Source organism: Schistocerca americana, chromosome 1 (assembly GCF_021461395.2).
Source record: "Schistocerca americana isolate TAMUIC-IGC-003095 chromosome 1, iqSchAmer2.1, whole genome shotgun sequence".
Classification (NCBI taxonomy): Eukaryota; Metazoa; Arthropoda; class Insecta; order Orthoptera; family Acrididae; genus Schistocerca; species Schistocerca americana.
Genome location: NC_060119.1, coordinates 996322228 through 996340437, shown reverse-complemented (window position 1 = coordinate 996340437; position 18210 = coordinate 996322228). Strand labels below are relative to the sequence as shown.

At 40.9% G+C, this 18210-nt stretch overlaps 1 protein-coding gene across 1 annotated transcript in view; it reads right to left on the bottom strand.

Moving 5' to 3' along the window:
- Positions 1-898: 898 nt before the first annotated feature.
- The window catches only part of LOC124595881 (agrin-like), a 279110-nt gene continuing 261798 nt past the window's right edge, over positions 899-18210 (bottom strand). The window contains exons 8-9 of the mRNA XM_047134792.1: positions 15938-16102; positions 899-2243 (exon numbers count right to left, since the gene is read on the bottom strand). Of these exons, the coding sequence (XP_046990748.1) occupies positions 2026-2243; positions 15938-16102 (383 nt within the window). The 3' untranslated portion in view covers positions 899-2025. The remainder of the gene's footprint in view (positions 2244-15937; positions 16103-18210) is intronic.

Sequence of the window (18210 nt, the reverse complement as noted above, 5' to 3'; positions counted from 1 at the left end):
CGTTAATCTCCAAAACTAGTAGACGGATTTTTATGGGGTTTTCACTGGTAACTTCAGTGTGGCTAGGGGCACCGTACAGGCTATACTTCATCAAAATAGGATACCGAAAAAAAGGCATTCTATCACATTATGAAAATGTACGTATACTTTTCCATTTCTCCTCCAAAATCGCTGGATCGATTTCAACCCAACTTGACACGCATAACAATTAATTTCTAGAAAGAGTCGCTGTGGGAGTAATAACTACCTTCATATCATAGGGATAAGGGTGAAAAAGAAGTACATGCCACGACGGGCGAATAACAAGATTTTATTCAATCAATATTTGATAAGGAGCGCAGTTAGTGACTTGCAGCAAACTTTACAGATAATTTCAAATCTTTAAAAAGCTTTCTCTCGCTGACAACCCCCACAAAGTGATGAGACGAAAAATTTTTATCGCTTACCACATTTTCGTTGTTCACACAGTAAAACTGTCGCAGCAGTTATGACGTCATGACGTTTACATTTTTTTTGTCCTTCGGTGCTGTTCCAACACATTTAGCAGACGGTATGCATACACGCTGTTGAATGAACCGATGAAATTATATCATTGTAAGACACAGTTTAGGATATATGAGGGTAGGAGGAGATTGACGGATAGAGAGGAGGAGGAGATGCACAGAGAAAAGAAAGAGGAGGAGATGGAGAGGGGAGGAGGTGGACATGGAAAGAAAGCAAGAGGGGATGCACGGAGAGGGGAGAGGAGGTGATGGGCGGAGAGACGGAGGGGTAGCATAGCACAGAGAGAGAGGGAAGGAGGAGATGGACTAATAGAATTGAAATAAATACTCAACAGGGCAATGCCGGATACTCAGGTATCAGTAATAAATCTTTATTTAACAATACTGTGTGGTTGTCATGTTTTCATCAAGTCCTGACAAAACAATGTTGCATTCTTTGGCAGGTTTTAATACGCTGACATAATTGATTCTCCACTTTGTAAAACTATTTTTCACTTTTCTATACTACACTATTCGTCTGCGCTAGTGGAACATCATTTAAATCAGCTGGGAAGCATATACTTGTGATCGGATAATAAATGACCAATGCCTCAGAAAAATATTCAGTTGTTGGTTCTTCTCTTGTCATTAGGAAATCTTCAGTTATATCTTACACATTACTTGTGCTAATATTAGTTTCAGAGTCTCTATCAACTGAAATCTCTATAAATAACTCCTCTTGAAACACATCAACAGCAGATACTCTAGAATGATAATCTAGGCAACTAGAAGTAATGTAACTAATTACTTTACAAATACAACTTTTCCCATTGCAGATTCATTTTGCGTACATTCTCTCCTAGAGTGTCCATTGTACTCCCTAACTTATTTCATACAATTTTTTTTCTCTAAATATCTCCACACTATTATCATATTCTTAAGAAACGAGAAGAAGCGATAACTAAGCTTCAAAGTATTAGATTTTTCAGTTGCGGATCAGCCTGTGCATTTACAGCACACCATCATCTGTTTATACTTGCCAAGACTAATGAAATTAGGAAATTTGTGGTAAGCTTCTATGGGACCAAACTGCTGAGGTCATCGGCCCCTAGGCTTACACACTATTTAATCTAACTTAAACTAACTTACGCTAAGGATAACACACACCTATGCTCGAAGGAGGACTTGAACCTCCGACGAAGGGAGCCGCGCGAACTGTGGCAATGCGCCCCTGACCGCGCGGCTACCACGCGTGGCGAGACTAATGAGCGATATCCAGTCCTTGCTGTCATCTCCTGCTGCAACAAAGAGTGTCACGTGATCCCAACGGAAGAGTCTTGTAACCACTAAAGAAATGCACTGGGTTGTATGGACACTGCAGGCAGGATAGTGTTAAGTCTTGTTTGTCAGATAACCAAGTCGCTGGGATATCGTTTAATCGTGGACGTCTCACTCGGCTGTGCCTTATGCGAAATATTAGAGCGCGCCCATGACGCTCCTTGTAGCTGACCGCAGCATAGCCGACTGGCGCCAATGGCGGCTGCTAGCTGGCTGCGGCCACGTCCGCCGGGTCGCCAGCTGCTGGGGTCGGCGGTGTCTGCGCGCCGGACCCCTCCTGCTCGTCGCCGCCTCCGCCACTGCCGCTGCCGCTGCCGGTACTGCCCTCCTCTACGTCTTCGCCTTCTCCTTCTCCTGGTTCCTCTTCTCCTGCGTCCTCATCATCAGCCGGCAGGCAGACTCCTTTGTGCACAGCAGACAGGTCTGCGAGCAGCGACCACAGCATGTTAGACAATGATCCGTGAATAAGGGAAAGAGCTGTACGACAAATGCTGTACCACACAATGATGCTTTTTTATCACTAAACGCACATCTGGCCAAAAATCTCTGACCTCTTCCAATTTCACTTCATTAATCACTACCAAGTATTTTGGACCGAAAAAGGTGGCGCAGTGGTGAAACACTGGTTTAGATTCTGGAGGATAACGGCTTTTAAAATCCTCATTAACTCCCTGAAAATAAATAGCGCAATGGTTCCCCTGAAATGGACCTGTCTGGGTATTTGATCTACTTTTACACCCTGCTCCATCAGAGTAACAGCATATGGACTATCAGACCAATTGTGTGATTGGATTGAAGAGTTCCTAGATAACAGAACGCAGCATGTCATTCTCAATGGAGAGAAGTCTTCCGAAATAAGAGTGATTTCAGGTGTGCCGCAGGGGAGTGTCGTAGGACCGTTGCTATTCACAATATACATAAATGACCTTGTGGATGACATCGGAAGATCACTGAGGCTTTTTTGCGGATGATGCTCTGGTATATCGAGAAGTTGTAACAATGGAAAATTGTACTGAAATGCAGGAGGATCTGCAGCGAATTGACGCATGGTGCAGGGAATGGCAATTGAATCTCAATGTAGACAAGTGTAATGTGCTGCGAATACATAGAAAGAAAGATCCCTTATCATTTAGCTACAATATAGCAGGTCAGCAACTGGAAGCAGTTAATTTCATAAATTATCTGGGAGTACGCATTAGGAGTGATTTAAAATGGAATGATCATATAAAGTTGATCGTCGGTAAAGCAGATGCCAGACTGAGCTTTATTGGAAGAATCATAAGGAAATGCAATCCGAAAACAAAGGAAGTAGGTTACAGTACGTTTGTTCGCCCACTGCTTGAATACTGCTCAGCAGTGTGGGATCCGTACCAGATAGGCTTGATAGAAGAGATAGAAAAGATCCAACGGACAGCAGCGCGCTTCGTTACAGGATCATTTAGTAATCGCGAAAGCGTTACGGAGATTATAGATAAACTCCAGTGGAAGACTCTGCAGGAGAGACGCTCAGTAGCTCGGTACGGGCTTTTGTTGAAGTTTCGAGAACATACCTTCACCGAGGAGTCAAGCAGTATATTGCTCCCTCCTACGTATATCTCGCTAAGAGGCCATGAGGATAAATTCAGAGAGATTAGAGCCCACACAGAGGCATACCAACAATCCTTCTTTCCTCGAACAATACGAGACTGGAATAGAAGGGAGAACCGATAGAGGTACTCAAGGTACCCTCCGCCACACACCGTCAGGTGCCTTGCGGAGTATGGATGTAGATGTAGATGTAGATCTCCATCTCCAACGATCTGGTCGGTGACGGTATAATCCAATTGATCAAAGGCAAACTTTTATTTACTAGTACACAAAACAATACATGCAATAATGTAGCACCCAAGCCATTAACATTTTTCTCACAACATCAGTTACTGATTTTCATTTATGTAGAAAGAGATGTTAAAATATAATTATTTACGCACGAATGTAATTACGAGGGTAATCCCGAAAGTAAGGTCTCCTATTTTTTATAAGTACATAGACCTGTTTATTTCTACAATGGTCTACATCATTTTACAGCTTGAACATTTAGCTATTTTTCGACATAATCACCATTTCTGTCGATACATTTTTGTAGACGCTGTGGCAGTTTTTGTATGCCCATGTCATACCAGCTCGCCGCCATGCTGTTCAGAAAGAAAAGGACATAATGATAGACATACCTGGGGTTGTGAAGCAGCTGAATGGGTTGAAAATAAACAAATCGCCAGGTCCTGATGGGATTCCATTTCGGTTTTACAGAGAGCACTCTACTGCATTGGCTCCTTACTTAGCTTGCATTTATCGGGAATCTCTTGCCCAACGTTAAGTCCCGAGCGACTGGAAAAAAGCGCAGGTGACGCCTGTATATAAGAATGGTAAAAGGACGGATCCTCAAAATTACAGACCAGTATCCTTACCATCGGTTTGTTGCAGGGTTCTCTAAAATATTCTCAGTTCGAATATAATGAATTTCCTTGAGACAGAGAAGTTGCTGCTCATGCGTCAGCGCGGCTTTAGAAAGCATCACTCCTGCGAAACGCAACTCGCACATTTTTCACATGATATCTCGCGAACCATGCATTACTGCCGCCAACTTATATTTCGCGGAAAGACCACAAAGATAAGATAAGAGACATTAGGGCTCGTACAGAGGCATATAGGCAGTCATTTTTCCCTCGTTCTGTTTGGGAGTGGAACAGGGAGAGAAGATGCAAGGTGTGGTACGAGGTACCCTCCGCCACGCACCGTATGGTGGATTGCGGAGTATGCATGTAGACGGATGCCATATTCCTTGACTTCCGGAAAGCGTTTGACTCGGTGCCCCACTGCAGACTCCTAACTAAGGTACGAGCATATCGGATTGGTTCCCAAGTATGTGAGTGGCTCGAAGACTTCTTAAGTAATAGAACCCAGTACGTTTTCCTCGATGGTGAGTGTTCATCGGAGGTGAGGGTATCATCTGGAGTGCCCCAGGGAATTGTGGTAGGTCCGCTATTGTTTTCTATCTACATAAATGATCTTTTGGATAGGGTGGATAGCAATGTGCGGCTGTTTGCTGATGATGCTGTGGTGTACGGGAAGGTGTCGTCGTTGAGTGACTGTAGGAGGATACAAGATGACTTGGACAGGATTTGTGATTGGTGTAAAGAATGGCACCTAACTCTAAATATAGATAAATTGGTAGAATTTCGGGAAGATGTGGTTCATCTGTAAAGGAGAGCGGTTATAAAACACTAATACGACCTATTCTTGAGTACTGCTCGAGCGTTTGGGATCCCTATCATGTCGGATTGAGGGAGGATATAGAAGCAATTCAGAGGCGGGCTGCTAGATTTGTTACTGGTAGGTTTGATCATCACGTGAGTGTTACGGAAATGCTTCAGGAACTCGGGTGGGAGTCTCTGGAGGAAAGGAGGCGTTCTTTTCGTGAATCGCTAGTGAGGAAATTTAGAGAACCAGCATTTGAGGCTGACTGCAGTACAATTTTGCTGCCGCCAACTTATATTTCGCGGAAAGACAACAAAGATAAGATAAGAGACATTAGGGCTCGTACAGAGGCATATAGGCAGTCATTTTTCCCTCGTTCTGTTTGGGAGTGGAACAGGGAGAGAAGATGCAAGGTGTGGTACGAGGTACCCTCCGCCACGCACCGTATGGTGGATTGCGGAGTATGCATGTAGATGTAGATGTAGATGTAGAACCTCTTCTTTCACCTCGTCGTCGGAGCTGAATCGCTTTCCGGCCAAATGTTTCTTTTAACCTGGAGAACGGGTGATAGTCACTGGGCGCCAAGTCAGGACTATAGGGTGTGTGTGTGATTATGTTCCACTGAAACTGTTGCAGGAGAGCAACCATTTGCCGAGCGATGTGTGGGCGAGCGTTGTCATAGAGAATGTGTACATCCTTGCTCAAGATTCCTCCGGTTCTGAATTGCCCTTTTCACTTTTTTCAGAGTCTCACAGTACTTGTCAGCGTTAATTGTGGTCCTAGCGATTCAGCTCCGACGGCGAGGTGAAAGAAGAGGTTCATAATTTTCTGAACAGCATGGCGGGGAGCTGGTATGACATGGGCATACAAAAACTGCCACAGCGTCTACAAAAATGCATCGACAGAAATGGTGATTCTGTCGAAAAATAGTTAAATGTTCAATCTGTAAATTGATGTAAACCATTGTAGAAATAAACAGGTCTATGTACTTATAAGAAAATAGGAGACCTTACTTTTCGGGGTTACCCTCCTATTTATGTACGAATGTATTTTGGAAGAAATATCGTAATACTAAAAAAGTATCAAACAAATATTGTAATCTTGAAAACATCAGTAACAGTGATTATCATTATTATTATTATTATTATTGGTATTACTATTTTCACTATGTACTATTCTCTCTAATACTTACAGCATTAATTTTAAGTGTAAAAATAATGAAATCAAAATACTACGATGTAAACGTATAACACTCAACGATGATGTTATTGTCAAATTGCGTCTTTGTGCATTTAGGTATATCTTTGTTTACTTTTCTTTTGGTATTTTCCAGTAACTGTGAGTTGGAAGTCGCGTATGTTACGTTGTTGACGTGCGCACATATCGCACACGTTGTATTTGGTGTAGTGAAGCTACAAAGGATGTATTAAAATGAATCAAGACTCATATCGCTCGTAACTTCCTATAACCTTTCATTCAAAAATTAATTCATATCACAAAACCGAAACCAAAAACTTTTTTTATCAATTGGGAAAAAAGGTACTGCAAGACTAGCTGTGCCAAGAATTGGAAAGAACTGTACTGGACGTCCCAACAATTTAATCACTAATATTCAGAGTAAAATCAAAATAGATATCCTAATCATAATCTCTTTCGCTGTGGTTTTTAAGGAACTGTAAAACTTCACGCAAGCCAGAACACTGCGAAAAGACTGAGGTTTGTCAAGCAATGGTTTAATACTCAATTTTGTCATTATTTGAAAGAGATTATATAGGAATCGGACTTTAAATGTTAATTATCCATTCTGCCTTTTACTACTGGATGATGGATAAAGAAAGTTAAAGCGTCAGGAGGTGCCAAAACTGCGCTCCACCAATGTCCATGATCGGGATGTCTTGTTACAGCCACGGCTCCCAACATGGTGAATCGTGCGGATGCCATCATTCGTGCAGACCTGCGCATCACAACTCTTGGCGCTACAGCTATCAGTGAACATTGGAAGTATGTGTTTAATGATCGGGAGATTCTTGGATTTGGATTTTAAAGCTGTGCTCAAGATGGGTTCCACGCATGCTCACAACAAACTACACGATTCAACGAAAATTGGAGCAATTTGAGGCCAATTGGGAGATTACTGGGTCACGGATTGTTATGGGCTACGGGACTTGGGTATATCACTTTGAGCTGAAAAAAAGGCAATCACTTTGTAAAATTCCTGTGCTGAAGTATTGACTTCTTTACTATTTGTAAGGAGTCTACCAACTTGATTAAGTAAGAAGATTTTTTGTAGAGCTTGCACAGATGTCAGTAACGATAGATTTTTGCTTTCTGTAGGAACTATGATAAAGGATACAAATCTCCTGAAACATGTCTTCAAGAAACTCTAGTGTGCAAGTGAGACTACACTACATCAGTGGAGTCATATTCAAAATGACCTAGTTTCTTGAAACTGGAGATATTCTTAACTGCATTGTCAGCTGCATGCCTGACAATCTTGTGGGCATCGTGTGAATCTGAGTACTATTGCCGGAAAGATTCCCGAGTCACTAACTGCTTTCTTCTCGTAATCGTCTCTTTCCCCACAGACATAATACGTAAATAAGCAACTGCTGTTACTATAGCCAGTCGTCAAGTAAACTACTTTGTATATTGTTGCACGCAATCCAAGCAGGCAATGCCCATATCTAAAGAGAAACGCGAGCGATAGCCAGCGACAGCCGTAAATAAATATGAAGAGATCCCACAAACGTAAAGACTACACGGGCTGAATTCTAATTTCTATTATTTTAAACCACACTGTTTTCTCTCTGCATACCTTATCTAAACTGTTCATTACATAGCAAACATGTAATAAATATTGTTCCTTGGCTACACATTTTACTTTACGCTGCTGTCAAGATCAATATAAGATGATATTGGAAATTAACGTCAACAGTTGTCTGCACAGTTTACAGTGCAGTCAACCTACCTCTGCATCTATGCTCTGCAAGTCTCCTTATAATGTGTGGCAAGGGATACTTTGGTCCTACTAACCGCTCACTCTCTTCCTATCCCATTCCAATAGTAAAGAACAGCGGCTTTCTGTTATGTTCCGTGAGAGCTCGATTTTCTCTGAGGTTCTCGTCATTATCGTTTAGAAATATATTGGCGATGGGAACTCATGTATTGCTCCCAGAGTCGTAATTTTAATAATAATAATACTAATAATAATAATAATAATAATAACAATACCATTCCGACCCTATTTCTTCCGTCAGAGGGTTCGGATGAGTATCTCCGCTCAGTTCTTTTTTCAGTCTTCCGTTTTCCTTGTGTCACTCCGTCCAGGTAAGAGTCCTAAACAAACTGTCAGAACTCAAGAAATGGCAGAACGACTGAAGTGTAAGCATCATCCTGCGTTGATAAATTATATTTCCCTAGCAATCGTTGAATGAACTGCAGGATGGCATATACCTATTCTACAACCTGTTACGTGTGTCTGTTGAAACTTTAAATCGCAAGTTATTAGACAATTATTTAACGGATACAACTTTAGAACATAGGCAGCTACAGCCGTCCGCGAGAGGCGACATACATTTACAATCTCGGCTTCCGATTTCTTGAAGATTTTTCCTTGAAGAGGTTGAGATAGTTCGCATAAGAACACACTACCCTTGCATACTTTAAATAAACAGATGGAGCTAACACACTGCGGTATTCTAATTAACTTTGATTGTTTGAACACTATAATTTAACTCCTTGGATCCAATGATCTTTAGTATTCATCAAACCTTTCTTAGGTGTCCACGGCTGTTCAGTACTTTGAGAGAAGCATATTTGTGCCATAAGCTGTACCATTGTGTGTTTATTCTTTGTCGGTTTCAGTTATTAAATGTTTGTTACAACTAAAAGCGGTAGAGAATAAACATTCAATTGTGCAGCTGGTGACACGAATATGCATTTTATACTCACTTTTGGTACCTTATTCGCTCATTATTCATATGTAGCATTCTCTCTAATACAATGAGCTATCGTGATGATAGTCACGTGAAGTTTTTTACTATGTTCTTTGATCTGTAGATTCAATGTCATATTGTTAAGGCGCTCGCCAACCTTCGGAGTTCAAAATCCCGCCGCGCCTATCACGTGTTGTTGTCTTCCCTTCTATTAAAGCCCGCCAGTTTAGTGTACAGCTGACCGATTCCAGGGCTTTATCTTCGAGATAACCGACTACAGGATATGTAAATTTCGTATGATGTATTTGGACATTGAAGTTACGTAACGCGGTTTATTAATCTGTTCTTCTGGTTTCCTGGCTTGTCATTATAAATGGGTCTCCTGTTATCTGATATGTTCATTTTTGGTTCTGACTAGTTGGTTACTGGTAAGTGTCTTAAATAAGGTTTTTAACCTTACAAGAGTTTTAATATTTTTAGTCCTACAGCTGCATTAAATTTGCACATGTAGGCCCATAGTTTACTTAATTTCTCGCTTCCTGACTTTTTATCTTGCATAACTTTCTCCATCTGGGGGTTGTTATCCTTGTAGTAACAAGGGGTGGTTGGAGGGTTACGTTTCTGAGTCAGACGCTCTATTGATGGTGTCTTATTTTATGCTTCTTGTATTAGAATTTAATCACAATTTACTACATTAACCACTGATCTTTTCATCGTAGTTTCTCAACCCCTGCACGTTTCGCCCCAATGCTCTGTCTGTTGTTGTTTTTGACGGCTCCCCCTTTTCATAGGGTTGGATTCTGTGACTACGAACGTTGGGAGTGTCTCCGTGTGCTAATCTATGCGACACTAGTGTAAGATTGCGTCGGCATCGAGACACACCAATGTTGAATTTGTATCTGTCCTGAGACGCCATGACCGGCCTCATTTGAACTCTTCTGTTGGGAGAGTTAATTTGGAGTTGGAACGGCTGCTTGGGTCGGGTGCGGGGGCTCATATTGGTGTGGTTCCTGTTGATTCTCTCAGTAGGTGGGACTATACTAGGCACGGCCTACATCTCAACAGGAAAGGGAAGGGGAAACTGGCTGGGGTAATAGCAGGAAATTTAAGGGGGGGAGGCACTGCCATGAATGGTAAAATACCAGTGGTTACAGGTGTTGGAGCAGCACCTTTTTTAGGATAGGTAAGACAGAAAGATGTCAAGTTCTACGAGAGGCCAGGATTGAAACAAATCTTCAGTTTAGGAAAGAAATTAAACAGCACAATTCTAGCACATTGGATCACCAATCCCAGCTGTCAATTATAAATTTTCACCAATCACCAGAAATTTTATCTCCACCAAATTGTATCTCAGTCCTCAGTAATTGCATTGATGAATTAAAGTCACCCAACCCAGTTGACATAATCTGCCTCTCTGAACACCATGTGACCACTGGTATAGGAACTAGGCCTAAGCACAATGAGAAACTCAGACAGGAGAGTACTGCAAATGATAGAATAAGGAAAGGTTCTCATAAAAGTATAATTAAAAATAATGTAAGTATATTTCATCAAAATATTGGGAGTTTAAAGAATAAAATAGATGAGCTTCCGGTTTGTTTAGAAGATTTAGAAGTTGAGGATGAAATAGATATACTATGCCTGTCTGAGCATCACATTTTTACTGATATGGATAAGGTAAATGTAAGTGGATATAAGCTCTCTGCACATGTAATGAGAGAAAATATGGAGAAACGAGGAGTTGCCATATATGTCAAAAGTTATCATTGTGCAAAAAGTACAGAAATAAAAAAGTTTTGTGTAGAGAAACATATAGAAGCATGTGCCTGTGAGCTTAAATTAAATAAAGGCACATTTATAATTGTAACTGTATATAGATCCCCATTAGGAAATTTTCATGTATATCTGAAAAATTTGGACTCCTTGTTGTGCTATCTGTCAGACAGGGGGAAGCAAATTATTATTTGTGGGGACTTCAATGTAGATTCTCTGGAAGAGGGTAATAGGAAAAATGACCTTAAAGTATTACTTGGTTCTTTCAATTTGAAACCCATTATTGATTTTCCTACTCGGGTGGTAAAGGATAGCAGCTCACTGATAGATAACATCTTTATAGACCAAGATAAGTTTAACCAGATAAATTCTCAGCCTGTTGAGAATGGTCATTCTGATCATGATGCACAGCTAGTTACAATATATGACATAGCTCCATTCAGCAGTACTAAACAGTCCTCCAAAGTAGTACGTTCAGTCAACCATTTAACAATTGCAAATTTCAGGGAAAGCCTATAGCAGTTAGACTGGGATGAGGTGTACCGTGAACCTGATGCCAATTTAAAATATAATTTATTTCATGACATTTTTGTAAATGCATTTGAAAACTGCTTCCCCAAGAAAATAGTTAAATATACTCGTAAGAAACCTTGTAACAAACCATGGCTTACTAAGGGTATAAAAATATCTTGTAACCGGAAAAGGGAAATGTATCTGACAGCAAGAAAGAGTAGTGACCCAGAAATTATCAAACATTATAAAAACTACTGTGTTATATTAAGAAAAGTTATTAAAAATCCAGAAGTATGTGTATCATGTCTGAAATCAGCAACTGTGATAATAAAATTAAAACAATTTGGAATATTATTAAAAGAGAAACAGGCCAAGAGCACAGGAAGACAGTATTACCATCAAATTGAATGAAAACTTTACGAACAAAAAGTCAGAAGTCGAAAATATTTTTAATAATCATTTTCTAAATGTTGTGGATATAGTAGGATCCAGGTGTTCATTAGAAGATGCTAGGCTGTTAATGAAAGAGGCCATACCTATGCAATTTGATACAATTGAAATCTCACCCACCTCTCCCTCTGAAATTAGGAAAATAATAAACTTGCTTAAAAGCAAAAACTCACATGGAATTGATGGCATTTCCAGCAAAATACTAAAAGCTTGTTCTCAACAGATAAGTAAGATTCTCAGCCACCTGTGTAATAGCTCTCTGGAACAGGGCACTTTCCCTGATAGACTGAAATATGCTATTGTTATACCTTTGCATAAAAAGGGGGATAGATCTGATGTCAACAATTACTGTCCAATCTCCCTTCTAACAGCTTTATCCAAACTTTTTGAGAAATTAATGTATTCAAGAGTAGCTTCACATATCTGTAAACATGAAGTACTAACAAAATGTCAGTTTGGTTTCCAGAAAGGTTTTTCAACAGAAAATGCCATATATGCCTTCACCAATCAAATTTTGAATGATCTGAATAACCAAACACCACCCATTGGGATTTTTTGTGATCTCTCAAAGGCTTTTGATTGTGTAAATCATGAAATTCTGCTATACAAACTCAAATATTGTGGCATGAGTGGGACAGTGCACAAATAGTTCAATTTGTACCTAACTGGACGAGTGCAGAAAGTTGAAATAAGCAGTTCTCATACTATGCAAAGATCAGCACATTCCTCAAACTGGGGAACTATCAAGAATGGGGTTCCACAAGGGTCAGTCTTGGGTCCTTTGTTGTTCTTAATATATATTAATGACTTGCCATTCTATATTCATGAAGAGGCAAAGTTAGTTCTCTTTGCTGATGATACAAGTATAGTAATCACACCTGACAAACAAGAATTAACTGATGAAATTGTCAATACTGTCTTTCAGAAAATTACTAAGTGGTTCCTTGTAAACGGACTCTCACTGAATTTTGATAAGACACAGTACATACAATTCCGAACAGTAAATGGTATGACGCCATTAATAAATATAGACCTTAATCAGAAGCATATAGCTAAGGTAGAATGTTCCAAATTTTTAGGTGTGTCCATTGATGAGAGATTAAATTGGAAGAAACACATTAAAGATCTGCTGAAATGTTTGAGTTCAGCTACTTATGCAATAAGGGTCATTGCAAATTTTGGTGATAAACAACTTAGTAAATTAGCTTACTACGCCTATTTTCAAAATGGTTCAAATGGCTCTGAGCACTATGGGACTCAACTGCTGTGGTCATAAGTCCCCTAGAACTTAGAACTACTTAAACCTAACTAACCTAAGGACAGCACACAACACCCAGCCATCACGAGGCAGAGAAAATCCCTGACCCCGCCGGGAATCGAACCCGGGAACCCGGGCGTGGGAAGCGAGAACGCTACCGCACGACCACGAGATGCGGGCGCCTATTTTCACTCATTGCTTTGATATGGTATGATATTTTGGGGTAATTCATCACTGAGGAATAAAGTATTTATTGCACAAAAGCGTGTAATCAGAATAATACCTGGAGTCCACCCAAGATCATGTTGCAGACATTGATTTAAGGATCTAGGGATATTCGCAGTAGCTTCTCAATATATATACTCTCTTATGAAATTTGTTATTAACAACCAAACCCAATTCAAAAGTAATAGCAGTGTGCATAACTACTACTAGGAGAAAGGATGATCTTCACTATTCAAGATTAAATCTAACTTTGGCACAGAAAGGGGTGAATTATACTGCCACTAAAGTCTTTGGTGACTTACCAAATAGTATCAAAAGTCTGGCAGATAACCAACAAGTATTTAAGAAGAAATTAAAAGAATTTCTGAATGACAACTCCTTCTACTCCATAGAGGAATTTTTAGATATAAATTAAGAAAAAAAATTATAAAAAAATTAAATAAAAAATTAAAAAACACAAAAAAATAATAAAGTTGTTATATTAACTTAAGTATGTTGTTAAATTAACTTAATTATGTCATTTATTGGAAAATTTTACTCGTTCCACATCATTACGAAATATCGTATTCATGATCCATGGAACTAGTATTAATCTAATCTAATCTAAGTACTTTTTATTTAGGTTTACTTTCATTGGCTGTCATTAATTAATTTTTTAAATATATGAGTGCAGATTGCACGAATGGTTTCCTTTCCATGTAGCATCACCTAAGACGCCACTTCAACGTAGTGAAACTGGTTGCGTGAATAAATCATCGATGGACAGCTTTTTGTGGTTTTATTCAAGTTCAGTCTACCAATTATTTAACGGTTGTGAGGTGTTTCCAGTGATTGATAGCCAGACTTACAGTGAATCGGTAATCGGTATTTCGGCTGATTTATGAGCAATGCGTTACATTTATGATCGTTGGGGGCAGCTGCCAGCCTCTGCGTAAATCCCCCACGCTTTGCTGGTCTTTCTACATTTCGTTAGAAAGATTTTTTTAACCGGCTTCTGATATTGCCTACCGATTTCGCGCAAAATTTACTATCTGTGAAAATTTTAATATACAAGAGTCTTAAGTATCATAGTCAAAATGGTTGTAATGGATGCCCGGCTTCATACCTATATTTTACGGTGCTTATTTATTAATCAGGAATAAGAGTCTCCTTTTTCATATTAGATTATTACAAACATCATTTTGTTGGTTGTAAAGTACTTACTGGCTGGATAATTTGTATACATCATTGTCTTTGATAACAAATATGACCATTGCTGTAGTCTGTTATCTCTGCCGGTCGCAGAAGCTGACTTTTCTAAACAAATATACTTTCTGGAACGACAAACATGTTTGTCATTGTCGTCTTGAATTGTAACTTACCTATTGCTACTACGACCTAAATTGCTTACTGTACTTGAAAATGTTCGTCGAGTTAAAGTTATAAGTTATCTGGCCCTACTGACCGTCTCTGATCTCTGCCTGTAGTACAAGCCAGGACAAACATTCTGAATACAAAACACATTTTTGGATGCCTAAAAATGTATACACAAGGATGTATCATAAATTCGTGATTATTATTTCCCGTCGTTCCGTTCGTCTTTAAAGATGTTTTCTCTTCATTCCCACATGGACCCTTATCCCTACGATTACTCTTATTACAAATACTGTCATTGTTTAAAACTGAAAAAGTGCGAAAGTTTCGCATGGGTTCTGATTCTTCACTATTTCTCACCAGCCGGGGACATATAATGTTGGATCAATGGAAGATATAGATTTTTTTTTTAAGTCATCAAACTTACTGGTTTCATAAGGCCTGGCACGAAACTCTCTTCGTCTCAGAGGAGCACTTGCAACAACCTACTTCACAGTTATTTTCAGGATGTATTCCAATCTCTGTGTCTCAGTTATTCCCTGATGTCTTGACAGATCTCCTATCATCCTGTTCCTTCTCCTTGTCTGTTTCTTCCATATATACCTTTCCTCTTCGATTCTCCAGAGAACCTTCTCATCACTTACCTTATCAGTCCACTTAATTTTCAACATTATTCTGTTTCACCACATCTCAAATGCTTCGATTGTCTTCTGTTTCGATTTTCCCACAGTTTGTGTTTCACCACCATACAATAGTGTGCTCCAAACGTGCGTTCTCAGAAATTTCCTCAAATTAAGGCCTATGTTTGATACTAATACATTTCTCTTGGCCAGAAATGTCATTTTTGCCGATGCTCATCTCTTTTTTATGTACTTCTTGCTCCGTCCGAGATGGGTTATTTTGCTGCCTAGGTGACAGAATTCCCTTACTCCATCTATTTCGTGCTCACCAAATCTGATATAAGTTCCTCATTGTTCTCATTTCTGTTACTTCTCTTCGATTTACTCCTACTCCATATTCTTGTCATTGATATCCTTTCATCTTGTATCTTACTTCAACGAATAGCGGGTGGGTTTTAGCAAAGGATGATTTAGCAAGCGCGAGAGTGTGACACTGATGCATATCAGACGTCAGCGCCAGACGTTGCAAGAGAAGCAATGTGCATCAGGGAGAGGCTTTGTGTTACAATTTCGAGGGATCACGGTAGAGGAAGACTCGAGAAACGTGTTACACCTCGCTTAATGACCTCGGTGAGAAAATCAGATAAATTTGAGCTAGTACCAACGCTTACTGACAGCTCCCCCCAAGTGAGCAGACTCTTATTCTCAGACCAGCAGAGTGGCCTTAGTTCGAGTGCAGAGAGATGTACGCACCGTCGGTGGCGGTGGTCATGGCGCACATGAGCGCCAGAGGGTTGCCGTAGGTGAGTCCGTCGCTGCCGCAGACGGGCGCCGCCTGCAGCGCCTCCGGCACCAGCCGCAGCCGCTCGCACGGGTGGTCCGAGGGGTCGCACGGGATGCCCACCTTGGTGATGCTGTCTGCAACGGCCAGGACTCAAGTTACATACTATTCGTTTTTCATTCACCGCAAGAGAAACTCTCGCAAAGAAATTATCAACTATCAAAATACTCGACGTAAGACGCAAACTGCTGTGTGTGGCTTTCCGCGGGGGCCAATACTGCAAGCCAGGCTTCAAGCGCTACATACACCGCGCCGTTCCTCGGACTGTCACAGGTGGCGCACCAGTTTCAGCCGAACTAAAAGTGTCAGGAACTATCTTGTCATCAAAAACAGCTCGTAATTCTGTCATTGCACAAACTATCCTTTCATCAAGCCCACCTGTTAATACTGTCATAGACGCTTTGGCGGCGAGTGCTCACGCGTTGTCCTGTAAGGAATAACCGCAACTCTTTTTGTTACTATTTAGCTCCCTGTGCTGTAGCTCCCAGCAACTACAAAGGGAGACCAGACTGAATGATTGGAACTTGGGTAGAAGACGTTATGATACCAAAGGATCGAAGCTACGCAACTCTTCGGTAATACATCAAAGAATTTTTTGCATCACTTCGGTTCCGAGAGTTTCGGAACCTGTACAGAAAATTGGAATAGACATCTACATAAACATCATTTCCGACTTTTAATTGCCCATGGAAACCGCACATTTCCTGTTGTACCATCATACAGTGAGACCTTCAGAGGTGGTGGTGCAGATTACTGCACACACCGGTACCTCTAATACCCAGTAGCACGTCCTCTTGCATTGATGCATGCCTGTATTCGTCGTGGCATACTATCCACAAGTCATTCACAAGATGTGCATTAATGGGGCGCGAATTGTCTTCCATGAAGACGAATGCCTCGTCAATATGCTGCCGATATGGTTGTACCATCGGCCGGAGGTATCGTAAAGCCGTTAGGGCGCCTTCCATGGCCACCAGCAGCGTACGTCGCCCCACATAATGCAAAACTTCAGGGAACCTCCAACTTGCTGCACTCGCTGGACAGTGTGTCTAAGTCGATCGGACTGGCCGGGTTGCCTCCAAACACGTCTCCGACAATTGTCTGGTTGAAGGCATATGCAACACTCATCGGCGAAGAGAACGTGATGTCAGTCCTGAGCGGTCCATTCGGCATGCTGTCGGGCCCATCTGTACCGCGCTGCATGGTGTCGTGGACGCAAACATGGACTTCGCTAAGGACGTCGGAAGTGAAGTTGTGCATCATGCAGACTATTGCGCACAGTTTGAGTCGTAACACGACGACCTGTGGCTGCACGAAAGGCAGTATTCTACATGGTGACGTTGCTATCAGGGTTCATCCGAGCCATAATCCATAGCTAGCGGCCATCCAATGCAGTAGCAGCCCTTGGCCGGCCTGACCGAGGCATGTTATCGGCAGTTCCTCTGTATCTCCTCCATGTCCGAACAACATCACTTTGGTTCTATCTGAGATGCCTGGACACTTCCCTTGTTGAGAGCCCTTCCTGTCACAAAGGATCAATGCGGACGCGATCGATCCGCGGTATTGACCGTCTAGTCATGATTGAGCTACAGACAACACCAGCCGTGCACCCCCTACCTGGTGGAATGACTGGAACTGATCGGCTGTCGGATCCCCTTCGTCTAATAGGCGCTGCTCATGCATAGTTGTTTACATCTTTTGGCGGGTTTAGTGACCTCTCTGAACAGTCAAAGGGACTGTGTCTGTGATACAATATCCACAGTCAACGGCCATCTTCAGGAGTTCTGGGAACCGGGTAAGGCCTTTGCATCGCTCCTGTCACTTGTTAGGACGATATCGTTATAGGCATGAGTCATCGACAGATGTCACCAGCTGACATGGACCTGAGTTACAGAGCTGCACGTAGTCGTACTAGTAGGCGGCAGAGGTCAGCAGTTGACGGACAGTGCTAGCAGTCGTAGTCAAAACAATGTTGTAAAGTTATGTTTGATTAATATTTAATGTATTTGCATAATTATAATTGTTTTATATGTGTAGTAATTAGCAGTGTGAGTGTTGTATGAGTGAAGAAGAACAGAAGTAAATGAAAATTGTTTTGTTTATTCACGAAGTACCAGTTAAACTATACAGAGGATTTACTATAATTAAATGTGCAGTCAGCTTATGGTACTAATAAATCGTCAGT